We start from the raw sequence: 13,834 nt of genomic DNA, 5'->3' as shown, positions 1-13,834 counted from the left end.
ATCACACCACTGCACTCCAGCCTGGGTGACAGAGTGAGACCCTGTCTCAAAAAAAAAAAAAAAAAAGTCCTCTTTTTGTTTTTCTTTTTATACTTCTGGTTCAGTGAATCTAGCCTTTTTCTGGATCAAGGATTCCTTTAAAAATCTGATGAATACTTTAAATTCTCTCCCCAAGAAAAATTTGTAATCACACTGCAGTAGTCAGGATAGGCTAAGTGATGCCACAGGAACAAGCAAGTCCAAAATCCTAGTGACCTCTAAAACAGCAGGTTTATTCCTCACTCACACTGTATGTCCGTTGAAGGTTGGATGAGACTTTTGTTTCCACTTCGCCGTCCTCTGGGGCCCAGACTGATGTGAAATCACCATCTGGGATGTTGCCAATTGCCAAAACAGAAGGAAGACTAATGGAGGGTCTCATATTAGCAAGGCACATTTTGGCCTCTAAGTGACACATACCGCATCCAATCTTGATTCATTAGTTAGACTTAGTCCCAAAGCCTCACCTAGTCACAAGGGGGTCAGGAGGTTCAAGCCTACCCACATGCCTAGAAGGAGAAGCAGCAGAAATACTTGGCGAACATGGAAACCAATGCATGTGATTTTCTTTAAAACGGGGAAAACGAAACAAAACAAAACAAAAACAACCATGTTGGCCAGCGTGTGGTGGCTTATACCTGTAATCCTAGCACTTTGGGAGCCAAGGTGGGAGGATTGCTTGAAGCCAGGAGTTTGAGACCAGCCTGGGCAACAAAGTGAGACCACCCCCATCGCTACAAAAAATTTAAGAATTCGTCAGGTGTGGTGTGCACCTGTAGTCCTAGCTACTAGAGAGGCTGAAGTGGGAGGATCCCTTGAGCCCAGGAGTTGGAGGCTGTAGTGAGTTCTGGTCTCTACTGCACTCCAGCTTGGGTGACAACTTAAAAATTAATTTTAAAATGTTTTTAATTAATTTTTTTTAAAATTGTAAAAGCTGTGAAATAGATCATATATATTGCAGTATAAAAGTTAGAAGTTGATTTACCCTTAGGTAGAGAACTATTGAAAAAATGACTGGTGGCCAGGTGAAAAACCAGTAGAGTTAGATGCTGGCTGTCTTTTTTTTTTTTTTAGAGATGGGGTCTCGCTGTGTTGCCCAGGCTGACCTCATAAGAAGCAGTCCTCTTGTCTCAGCCTCCCAAGTAGCTAGAATTTTAGTTGGGAGCCACTGCCAACGAGATGCTGATTAACTAATGGGAGAATGTACTTTTAAAATTTTAAAGTTTGGCCATCTGCGGTATCTCATACCTGTAATCCCAGCACTTTGGGAGGCTGAGGCAGGAGGATTGCTTGAGACTGGAGTTTGTTTGAGACCAGCCTGGGCAACCTGGTGAGACCTCATCTCTACAACAACAGCAGCAACAACAACAACAACAACAAAATTAGCCGGGTGTAGTGGTGCATGCCGGTAGCCCCAGCTACTCAGGAGGCCGGAGCAGGAGGATCACTTGAGCCCAGGAGATCAAGGCTGCAGTGAGCTGTGTTCACACTACTGCACTCTACCCTGGGTGACAGTGAGACCTTGTCTCTTAAAAATAAGTTTAAAAAAATTGGCTGGGCGCAGTGGCTCATGCCTGTAGTCCCAGCGCTTTGGGAGGCCAAGGCAGGTGGATCACTTGAGCTCAGGATTTTGAGACCAGCCTGGCCAACATGGTGAAACCCTGTCTCTACTAAAAATACAAAAAAAAAATTAGATGGGCATAGTGGCACACACCTGTAGTTCCAGCTACTCAGGAGGCTGAGGCACAAAAATCACGTGAGCCTGGGAGGTGGAGGTTGCAGTGAGCCGAGTTCCCTTACCACTGCACTCCAGCCTGAGCGACAGAATGAGACCCTGTCTCACAAAATAAATAAATAAAAATAAAGTAAAAAAAAATAAAGTTATAAAGTAACACAGAAGTATAATGGAGTGTGAGATTACACTGAGAAAGTAAGATAAGTATAGGTAATACCAAATGGTTGTCAGCCCAGAATCATTTAGACTTGACTCCAGAATACACATGCAGCCAGGTTCTTAAGCAGAGTGTCCACCCAAACAACCCTAGGAGATGTTATCAAACTATGTCTGTAGCCGGTTTCACCTCCATAACTCCTTTCCAGCCTCTCCACCCTTCTCTGAGGGCTCCTCTGCCAGTGTCTACTCTTAAGTCAGGCAGTATTCATAAAGAAAGAAACGTAAGTTAAGCAAGTTTGACTAGTGAACCGGGAAAGACCGAAAGGGAGACTTCTAAGTTCACTTTATGGTCTCTGGTTAGGAATGGATTTTCCTGTCTGCTGATGGGTAATGGAAAAAATCCTCTGTTCTCTTGCTGCAAGGCTGCAGCATGAAGGTTTGGTTGAACAGTGATACCTACTGAAAGCAATTAGGTGCCATGGAATGGTAGTGCCAGCCTGCCGGGGCTGGGGGGCATGTCACCATCCTGCCCCACTTGGTGGAGGGCAGCTTTGTGGGGAGATTCAATGGGGGCATCCCAGGGGGACAGAGAAAGAGCTGTCACCAGATGCCACACCCTAAATGCCAGGGGATCTTTTGGAAAATTGTGTATATACAAATAAGGGGGAAAAATATCAAGGATTTGTTCATTTTTACATGTCTGTTTTGTGGGGGAGGGAGGCATTTTTTTCTGTTTTTAAACAAGGTTAACTTGATTTAACTCATTCTGACAAGAGATACATGCGGAAATACTTTAAAAATTTTAGGCCGGGCGCGGTGGCTCAAGCCTGTAATCCCAGCACTTTGGGAGGCCGAGACGGGCGGATCACGAGGTCAGGAGATCGAGACCATCCTGGCTAACACGGTGAAACCCCGTCTCCACTAAAAAACACAAAAAACTAGCCGGGCGAGATGGCGGGCGCCTGTAGTCCCAGCTACTCGGGAGGCTGAGGCAGGAGAATGGCGTAAACCCGGGAGGCAGAGCTTGCAGTGAGCCGAGATTGCACCACTGCACTCCAGCCTGGCAACAGAGCGAGACTCCGTCTCAAAAAAAAAAAAAATTATTCATTCGATACATTTTTCATTGAGAAAAAAATATTCTTCCTACTACAGAGAAGTATATGTCCATCTTAGAAAAATTAGGAAATAGAGGTAAGCAAAGAACAAAGGAGCTGGTACTGTCTGTCATCCAGAGTTATCCCATGGTTCGAGCTTCCTGACTATACCCCTCCTTTTTCTGTCCATATATACTTCTTTTTTTTTTTTTTTTTAAGACTGAATCTCACTCTGTTGCCGGGCTGGAGTACAGTGACGCGATCTTGGCTCACTGCAACCTCCACCTCCTGGGTTCAAGCGATTCTCAGCTTCCTGAGTAGCTGGGACTACAGGCGTGCGCCACCATGCCCGGCTAATGTTCGTGTTTATTTTTAGTAGAGATGGGGTTTCACCATGTTGGCCAGGATGGTCTCGATCTCTTGACATTGTGATCTGCCCACCTCGGCCTCCCAAAGTGCTGGGATTACAGGGTATGAGCCACTGCACCTGCCCATACGTACTTTTTTAAAGCAAAAGTTAGGATCATGTTTTATTTTGTCATCTGCTTTTTTCATTTAATATCAGAAACTGTTTATCAAAAATAATATTGTGTAATTTTTTAATGATTCATATTATTTCATTGTGTAGCCATATTCCTAGAGGAATTTAAAAACCTACCCAGAAATTAATTTATTGATTAAAAAAAAAAACAAAAGCTAGCTAAAGTAAAATTAGTCATAGATATTTTTTAAATTTAATTTGTTTTGGCCAGGCGCGGTAGCTCACACCTGTAATCCTAGCACTTTGGGAGGCTGAGACGGGAGGATCCCTTGAGTCCAGTGTTCAAGACCAGCCTGGGCAACACAGTGAGAAAGCCAGGCACAGTGGCGTGTGCCTGTAATCCCAGCTACTCAGAAGGTGGAGTTGGGAGGATAGCTTGCGCCCAGAAGGTTGAGGCTTCGGCTGAGCTGTGATCGCACCACTGTACTCCATCCTGGGTGACAGAGCAAGACCCTGTCTCAGAAAAAAAGAAAATTAATTTGTTTCTAGTTTTATAATTTGAAAGAAAATAATCAAAAGAAGAAAATTTAAATTTCTTATTCTGTCATTTAAAGATGTCATTATTTTTGTTTTCCTTTCAGTTCTTTCCCCGTTGTGTGTGTATGTGTATGTGTATATGTGTGTATGTTAAAAGCAAAATTCCTCATTAACTAAAAAAAAAAAAAATTTAGAGGCCTGTTGTGCCACACATTTAAAAATTGGAGAGGAGGTCTTATACTGTGGTTTGCTGAGATTCTCTAAGTATGATCCCAGAGATAGCACAGAGGGAAATAAAGTGCTGTGGGGCTTGGCCTCTGTTCCGCCACCCTTTCCTGAAGCAGGGAGGAAGAAGGGGCTGCTAATGGCCCTGCGTCTACTGCAAAGGCAGGCCAAAGGGAGGGAGGGTTGATTGTGGCAGTGGGAGATGGAATTGTACCCAATTAGGATTATGTCGAGAGCAGAGGAAATCATTTACACTCTCTAGGGAGGAGATGGACCTGAGGCAATTAGAATTTTTCCACCTCTAACTTTAGTGATTCTTGTATTACAAAGGCATACGTGATAGAGAAAAGCACCTGATCTTTTTGATGCTATCAGGAGAATCCTAAGACTTCTTTTGTCGGGAGGCCCCTCTGAGCCCCCTTGCAAGTGCTGATCCTCTGAGTTGGTGGGGAGGGGAGATGGGCACTAAGAAAGTGGAGCATTTTCTCAGAGATCTCTTAAGAGAGGAGGAGGAGACCGTCCCAGAAGGTGAGCATATTTAATGCTCACAAAACCTATAATGCAGGGGGTACCCATCAGTGGTGCTGGAGAGATGCCTTGGCACTCATGCCTTCCTCCAAGGTGCTGGAGGCATCCTGGAATGAGAGACCTGCTTTGTTGTTATCATTCTGTTTTGTTTTGTTTTGTGATGGAGTTTCACTCACCCAGGCTGGAGTGCAATGGTGCAATCTCGGCTCACTGCAGCCTCTGCCTCCTGGGTTCAAGCGATTCTCCTGCCTCAGCCTCCTGAGTAGCTGGGATTATAGGTGCGTGCCATCATGCCTGGCTAATTTTTGTATTTTTAGTAGAGACAGGGTTTCACCATGTTGGCCAGGCTCGTCTTGAACTCCTGAACTCAGGTGATCTGCACGCCTCGGCCTCCCTAAGTGCTGGGATTACAGGCGTAAGCCACTGCGCCCGGCCATTCTTTTTTTTGAGACAGTCTTGCTCTGTTGGCCAGGCTGGAGTGCAATGGCGCAATCTTGGCTCACTACAACTTCCGTCTCCTGGATTCAAGTGATTGTTGTGCCTCAGCCTCCTAAGTAGATGGGATTACAGGCGCCTGCCACCATACCTGGCTGAGTTTTGTATTTTTAGTAAAGATGGGGTTTCACCACGTTGGCTAGGCTGGTCTCGAACTCCTGACCTCAGGTGATCCACCCACCTTGGCCTGGTATTACAGGCATGAGCCACCATACCCAATCTGTTGTCATCATTCTTACATTCCTGCCCACTTCTGTCCCATGTGTCTTTCACTCTGGCACAAACATTTATGAAGATTGATCACATGGCTTCCATGTAAATTAACTGGGTGAGGCCCAGCCATGCCAGCTTCAACCACATGGGCACCGTCCAGGGACCTCCCTGTTCTGCAAGCTGCCCTTCTGGCTGGTACTCACTGTGTGTGAGTGCCTCTCTGTCTTGCCTTGCCCACTCCCCAGGGTTCTGGCTTGTGTGGACCATCATCATCATCCTGAGCTGCTGCTGTGTCTGCCACCACCGCCGAGCCAAGCACCGCCTTCAGGCCCAGCAGCGGCAACATGAAATCAACCTGATCGCCTACCGAGAAGCCCACAATTACTCAGCGCTGCCATTTTATTTCAGTACGTACACCCAAGCCCCCATACCCACCCTCAGGAGCACAGGTGCAAAGACCCAGGGCTCAGACTGAATACTGGTGGCCAGGGCCCCTGTAGGCATAGGGGGTTTGTCCTCTCCCTGCCTCTCCATAAAGCAAGGTCTTGAAAGTACAGGAACAAGGGGGGCACTCCTTCAGCATGGAGGAGCAGGTGCTAGGGATGTAGTTCCCTGAAGCCACTGGGCCATTCCAAAGCTCATAGTGGCTGGGTTCTGGCTGGATCTCTGCTCTTTTAGCACCTGCCTATCTACCTACCTTCCTACCTACCTACCTGCCTTCCTTCCTTCCTCTTTCCCTCCCTCTTTTTCTCTCTTTCTCTCTTTCTTTCCCTGCCTGCCTGCCTTTCCATCCCTCCCTCCCTCTTTTTCCTTCCTTCTTTCCTTCCTTCCTTCCTCCCTCCCTCCCTCCCTCCTTCCCTCTTTCTTTCTTTTTTTTGTTTTTTGAGACAGAGTTTCGCTCTTGTTGCCCAGGCTGGAGTGCAATGGCACGATCTTGGCTCACTGCAACCTCCTCCGCCTTCTGGGTTCAAGCGATTCTCCTGCCTCAGCTTCCAAAGTAGCTGGGATTACAGGCATGCACCACCACACCCAGCTAATTTTTGTGTTTTTAGTAGAGATGGGATTTCTCCATGTTGGTCAGGCTGGCCTCGAACTCCTGACGTCAGGTGATCCGCCCACCTCGGCCTCCCAAAGTGCTGGGATTACTGGTGTGAGCCTCCCCTCCCCTCCCCTCCCCTCCCCTCCCCTCTCCTCTCCTCCCCTCTCCTCTCCTTTCCTTCCTCTTTATTTTCCTTCCTTTCTTTTCTTTTTCTTTTTTTTTTTTTTGAGACGGAGTCTTGCCCTATTGCCCGGGCTGGAGTGCAATGGCCGGATCTCAGCTCACTGCAAGCTCCGCCTCCGGGTTTACGCCATTCTCCTGCCTCAGCCTCCCGAGTAGCTGGGACTACAGGCGCCCGCCACCTCGCCCAGCTAGCTTTTTTGTATTTTTTAGTAGAGACGGGGTTTCATCGTGTTAGCCGGGATGGTCTCGATCTCCTGACCTCGTGATCCGCCCGTCTCGGCCTCCCAAAGTGCTGGGATTACAGGCTTGAGCCACCGCGCCCGGCCTTTCCTTCCTTTCTTTCCCTTCCTTCCTCCCTCCCTCCCTTCATTCCTCTATCCCTCTCTCTCTCTAATGGCAGATAGATAATAGGACAATAATTATTAACATTTATTGGACACTTACTATATGCCAGGTACTGTGCTAAGCACCTAGTCCTTCTAGATGTGGAACTGAAACAGTTGTGGGCTGGGCTCGGTGGCTCACACCTGTAATCTCAGCACTTCGGGAGGCCGAGGCGGGCAGATCACTTGAGGTCAGGAGTCAGTATATAACGTGAATGAATTGAGATTTGGGGTTCATTGGCCTGAATTCCTCCCATTTTGCTTATTTCTGTGTGATATGCCTGAGCAGAGGTTGCCATGAAAGGGCAACTGGAGGGGTGGCATTGGGACTTTTGAGCACCGAGAAACTTAGTGACTCTGTGAAGAGCACTTCCCAGACTTCCCTGGGGCTCCTTACATGTGACCTCTCAAAGGGTCAGTGGAGGCCAAGCTGTCCACTTTTCCAAAGCCAGTCTGCGTGTATTCTACAAAATAAACTTTCACAATTGTTTCTTTCTTTTTTTTTTTTGAAGACAGAATCTTGCTCTGTCACCCAGGCTGGACTGCAGTGGCATAATCTCGGCTCACTGCAACCTCCTCCTCCTCCCAGGTTCAAATGATTCTTGTGCCTGAGCTTCCCAAGTAGCTGGGACTACAAGGGTGCGCCATCACACCCACTTAATTTTTGTATTTTTAGTAGAGATGGGGTTTTACCATGGTGGTCAGGCTGGTCTCGAACTCCTGAGCTCAAGTGATCTGCCCGCCTCAGCCTCCCGCAGTGCTGAGATTACAGGCGTAAGCCACTGTGTCGGCCCATAATTATTTCAGTTCCACATCTAGAAGGGTTAAGTGCTTAGCACAGTGCCTGGCATATAGTAAGTGCTCAATAAATGTTAGTAATGTTATATTATAATTAAATTATCTGTGTCATAAGGCATTCAGCACATTCAAAAGATAACTCACCTAGCATGTTTTTAATAAGCCTTGGATGGCAGAAGCCCCTTACCCTTCGTTGGTCACCCATCTGCTCCTGATCTGAGTCAAGGTGAAGTTTGGTTTGTGTTTCCAGACCACCTCCAGCCACACTAGAGACAACAGAGATTTCTAACCCCCTAGTAAAAGACCCTGTGTAGTGCATTTGGAAGGTTAGGAGGAAGAAAAGTAGTTAAGAAGTCTTAAGTCAGGGACCCTGGCCCTGAGGCCTGTGGGACTTGGATGAAGGACACAGTCTAAGTAAGAACAAGAGACTCGTATGCATGTGGAAATAGGTCCATTCCAGGCAGAAGTTATTTTTTGGCCATCTACCACGTTTGCCTAATTCTCAGCCTTAACTCCCAACAGGCATGAAGTCCTTGCCTACGAAGCAGCTTTAGGGGCTCTCAGATTTCAAGAAGCTAGGTTAGGCCCCTCCCAAACTGTCCCTCTCTCTCTCTGCAGAATTGCTCACAGCTGTCTCTCCTCTGCCCACAACCAAGAGCTGTAGCCATCACTTGGTGGGTGCTCTGGGGTGGAAAGAGACAGTGCAAATGTTCAGCGGGAGCTTTGCAGTCTGCCCTAGAACGTGACCAGCACAGTAATTTCTCCTTCCTACCTCCTCATTTTAGGGTTTTTGCCAAACTATTTACTACCTCCTTATGAGGAAGTGGTGAACCGACCTCCAACTCCTCCCCCACCATACAGTGCCTTCCAGCTACAGCAGCAGCAGCTGCTGCCTCCACAGTGTGGCCCTGCAGGTGGCAGTCCCCCAGGCATCGATCCCACCAGGGGATCCCAGGGGGCACAGAGCAGCCCCTTGTCTGGGCCCAGCAGAAGCAGCACAAGACCCCCAAGCATCGCTGACCCTGAGCCCTCTGACCTACCAGTTGACCGAGCAGCCACCAAAGCCCCGGGGATGGAGCCCAGTGGCTCTGTGGCCGGCCTGGGGGAACTGGACCCAGGGGCCTTCCTGGACAAGGATGCAGAATGTAGGGAGGAGCTGCTGAAAGATGACAGCTCTGAACACGGCGCACCCGACAGCAAAGAGAAGACGCCTGGGAGACATCGCCGCTTCACAGGTGACTCGGGCATTGAAGTGTGTGTGTGCAACCGAGGCCACCATGACGATGACCTCAAAGAGTTCAACACGCTCATCGATGATGCTCTGGATGGGCCCCTGGACTTCTGCGACAGCTGCCATGTGCGGCCCCCTGGTGACGAGGAGGAAGGCCTCTGCCAGCCCTCCGAGGAGCAGGCTCGAGAGCCTGGGCACCCGCACCTGCCACGGCCACCCGCATGCCTGCTGCTGAACACCATCAATGAGCAGGACTCTCCCAACTCCCAGAGCAGCAGCTCCCCCAGCTAGAGCAGGCCCTGCCAGCACCCAGAACTTGGCAAAGCAACCAGGGTAGGGGAGAACCACGAGAGAAGCATTAAGTGACTTTCAAAGACTTTCAGAGTACAGCCACTTGGTTCCTTTTTGTTTGTTTTCCTCCTTCTCTCCTGCATTTTCCTCCATCTCCAGGTACAGTTCGGGGTGTGGATGCCTCTCCTTCCACAAGGGCACAGTGCTGTGGAGGGCTAAGTTGGTTCTGTGACTCATTCCTCATACTCCAACTCCATCTCCTTTCTTTAAAGTCAAATCTCACCTACCTGTTTGGATCAGAGAGATGTGTTTTAAAAGCCCCCAAGGAAAGAGGCTGGGACTGTGCCCTGACATGATTCTTGGTGATGGATTAGGTTTGTGGTCTGATTCTAGTTTAAGAGAACATTGCTGTGTCTCAGTCCAGGAGAGGCAGCCCATCTTGGCCCTGGATGAAAAAGGAAGCCCACAGAGGCCCAGGGCTTGTCCCTGTGGCTGCCAGTGTCTGCCGAGCCAGCATTGAGCTAATCCTGTGGGAGGATGAGAGTGCTGGGCCATTGTATGATAGGTTGGTAGAGGCTTGTTGATCTGTCAAATTCCAGGTGACAAGATCGATACACCCCATGTGCCCTTGAGGTGCCTCTTCCCCGGGCTCTGGCTGGCTGCAGGCTGGTTCTGGTATGAAAGATGATACTGCCTTTTCCTTGTTTGTTTGTTTCCTCTAAAAACAAACAACAAAAGACAGCTGAAAACACGAACTTCGCCGGTGGGCAGGCAAGAATTCTCTTCTGGAAAATGACGTTTGTGGCTCTTTCCCAAGTTGGCTTTCAAAGAGCCTGGCTGCCGTTGAGCCAGAAGATGTCTTGTGTGAAGGCTGGGGTGGAAGCTGTCTTGGAACCTCTGTGAGCCGGAGGCCCTAAGCTGCAACAGTGAATAGAGGTGCAGCTCTCGGCCTCTCTGCCCTTTGGTCTGTGTTCACAGGTGACCCGTGTCAGCCTGTGTTGCAAGCACACGCCCTGCGGGCCTTCACGTCTCACTGTTCCGTATGAGGAAACAGCGGACTGAGGAAGCGATGGCCCCTGAGAAAGGGCCCCTGTTGCCTGGCTCTCACACAGAATTTTGTCTTTGATTCTGAATAAATATTTTTTGTGGGTTTTTCTTTCTTTCTTTTTTTGGTGGCGGTTGTTGTTTGTTTTAAACTGACCACTTGGAAGAAATACCTTGGTTATCTGTGGTTTTCATGCCTTGTCCCTGCCTCTGCCCCCACCCCTTTTGAGTCGGGTGACTCATTTTTCTGTGTAGAGACCCGGTGGCCCAGGCAGGAGGTGAAAGCAGCCGTCCGGAAGGCCCTGGGGACGCTTGTGCCTGTTGCTCAGCTTCAGGTCACCAGCTGAGCTGTGACAGGAAAATCTGAATGGAGGCAGCAAACAGCCAAAACAAACATTCCCCGCCCGGCCCTGTGCATATGAAGAGTCTATTTCTTCCCCCAACTCTTGAACGATGATGATATTCAGACGAAGCATCGATGTTATGGAAGAAAGGAAGAAAAAGAAAAAAAAAAATATATATATATATGTATGTCCAAAAACAGACAAATCCAAGGCTGTGAGGTAAACAAATGTCTGCATTTGGATTCCACAAAACCAAAATCCGTGTTGAACAAAGTGAAGTCCGTACACAGTGACTTTTTGGGTGAGCCGTGTGTGTCTGTCCATTGTGTGTGAGCCTCAAGCCCTGTTTTCCTGTGAAGATACTTTGAGTGGCAGCCATTCTCCCCACGTGAACCACACGTCTGGAGCACAGACAGCCCTCTCAAGGTCATTGATCTTACGCATTTACTGTTTACCGAACAAATGTCTGACTGTGTACTCGGGTGTACTCCGCAGCATTGTCGACTGCAGTCCCCTGTGTTTGCCAGATACTGTGCTTGAAGTAGAGGTTTTACTCTACTCATCACTGCGATTTGCACATTGCTCCGTGGACACTCGGAGGCCTGTGTTCTGTTCCCTGTAAATGGAAGCGTGCTCTGAGCCTGTCTGCCTCCCTCGGCTGCTGCTGGTCCTCGGTGCCAGCCCCCAGGGTTGTCCACAACCACGTGGGACAGAAGAAGGTGGAATTTCAGACAGAAACTTGATTGGGTCTTCAATGACAGGCTTGGACTAGCTGTGGCCCAGACATCGGCCCTGCCCAGAATTGCCAGGAGGAGGCTTTGCAGGCTGTAGTGGGGCCACAGGGCCTGCCTCCCTCTGGTGAGTCCAATAGGCGCAAGCAAGCTAGCATGTGGCCAGAGGCAGCCAGAGTGTGTCACAGCCCTCAGATGCCTTTCCTTCCACCGTTTTTTTTTTTTAAGGATCCCCAAATAACTCATGAAGGGTCTCCAAGGCGAACAAGTTTTACCAAAATGAATCCTTTTTCAGTTAACAGATCAAATGGATGAGTTCTGACCCTCTCAAGTTCCTTTCCCCAGTTAGAGTGGGCAACTGGGCAAGTGTTAACTGTGGGACTCACTGCAGCGTCCTACCCTAAAGGCACGAGAAGACAGAAATGCAACCTGCGGAGCTGGGCTTGGTTCCCAAGTCACAGTTTGGCCCCCGATACAGGAGGCTGCCCTGCTCAGAGAGAGATTTAATAGGGAGCTGAAGGAATCCTTAGGGGGCCAGGGAGATGTGACTGAGACTGGTTTTCCACGTGAATGAGACGGGGTTGGTAGAGGGTTTGGTGCTACAGCCAGTCGGAAGATTTGCAAATGCGAACACATTCCTGTGTGAGGCACGTTACCCTTTGTCAGTTATTGTGAATATGTGTATTTTAAGCAATAAGATTCAGCTGGTCAGACTTTTCTGGGCAGTCTCAGTGACGCATTTCCTGTGCTGTGATTGTTCTGAAGACAGAGTGGCTCTAACCACTGTGAGAAGCCCGAATAAAAATTGATCCCAAAAATGCTACTGCTCTTTCTTGCTGCACTTCGTTCCCTTTTCTTCTTCCTCAGTCTTCAGGGAATTGCACCTCAAGATCCTAAACCACAAGCACTTTTCTCTACCCAGAGACTGAGAGGTTGTCACACAGCCATTGAGGACAGGGCGCTGGGGGCCAAAGAGAAACCACAGGGCCAAGGGCAGCTGGACGGTGCTGCTGGGTCCACACTCTGTCCTGAGGAGTCCTCCCCTCTCTCTGTCAGGGAATGTTCCTGATGTTTGGAATACTTTGGAAAGTCCCATAAACAGGCTAAAATCAGATCCCGAGAAAGCAGAGACAAGTTTTGTCAGATACCCCGTTGCTAAAACATGGCTTGTTTTTGAGACAGAGTCTCACTCCGTCACCCAGGCTGGGGTGCAGTGGCGCGATCTTGGCTCACTGCAGCCTCTACCTCCCAGGTTGCGGTGATTCTCCTGCCTCAGCCTCCTGAGTAGCTGGGATTACAGGCACCCACCACCACGCCTGGCTAATTTTTGTATTTTTAGTAGAGATGAGGTTTCACCATGTTGGCCGGGCTGGTCTCGATCTCCTGACCTCAGGTGATCCACCTGCCTTGAGCTCCCAAAGCGCTGGGATAATAGGCCAGCCACCCTGGCCTGGGATTACAGGCGTGAGCCACTGTGCCCAGCTATTTTTTTATTTTTATTTTTTAAATAATAGAGACGGGCTGGGTGAGGTGGCTCACGCCTGTAATCCCAGCGCTTTGGGAGGTCAAGCTGGGCAGATCACTTGAGCTCAAGAGTTTGAGACCAGTCTGGGTAATGTGGCAAGACCCCATCTCTACAAAAAATACAAAACTTGGCTGGGCGTGGTGCTGTGCGCCTGTGGTCCCAGCTACGTGGGAGCCTGAGGTGGGAGGATGGCTTAAGCCCAGGAGGTGGAGATAGCAGTGAGCTGAGATCACACGACTATACTCCAGCCTGGGCAAAAGAGCGAGAAGACCCTGTATCCAAAATATATATATATATATATACACACACACACACACACACACACATATATAATATATATATAACATATATATATAGAGAGAGAGAGTCTAACTATGTTGCCCAGGCTGGGCTCAAGTGATCCTGCTGGCTTGGTTTCCCAAAGTACTGGGATTACAGGTGTAAGCCACTGTGCCCGGCCAAAACATGGCATTTAAAAGAAAGCAAGCGGCCGGGCGCGGTGGCTCAAGCCTGTAATCCCAGCACTTTGGGAGGCCGACACGGGCGGATCACGAGGTCAGGAGATCGAGACCATCCTGGCTAATGCGGTGAAACCCCGTCTCTACTAAAAAAATACGAAAAACTAGCCGGGCGAGGTGGCAGGCGCCTGTAGTCCCAGCTACTCGGCAGGCTGAGGCAGGAGAATGGCATAAACCCGGGAGGCGGAGCTTGCAGTGAGCTGAGATCCGGCCACTGCACTCCAGCCTGGGCCACAGAGCG

General features: G+C 49.1%; 1 protein-coding gene across 1 annotated transcript in view; it reads left to right on the top strand.

Moving 5' to 3' along the window:
• Positions 1-12,373, top strand: part of WBP1L (WW domain binding protein 1 like) — a 79,129-nt gene extending 66,756 nt beyond the window's left edge. The window contains exons 3-4 of the mRNA XM_026448932.1: positions 5,752-5,913; positions 8,695-12,373. Of these exons, the coding sequence (XP_026304717.1) occupies positions 5,752-5,913; positions 8,695-9,431 (899 nt within the window). The 3' untranslated portion in view covers positions 9,432-12,373. The remainder of the gene's footprint in view (positions 1-5,751; positions 5,914-8,694) is intronic.
• Positions 12,374-13,834: the final 1,461 nt, after the last annotated feature.

Source organism: Piliocolobus tephrosceles, chromosome 9, assembly GCF_002776525.5.
Source record: "Piliocolobus tephrosceles isolate RC106 chromosome 9, ASM277652v3, whole genome shotgun sequence".
NCBI classification, from domain to species: Eukaryota; Metazoa; Chordata; class Mammalia; order Primates; family Cercopithecidae; genus Piliocolobus; species Piliocolobus tephrosceles.
This window is presented reverse-complemented; position numbering and strand designations above follow the sequence as displayed.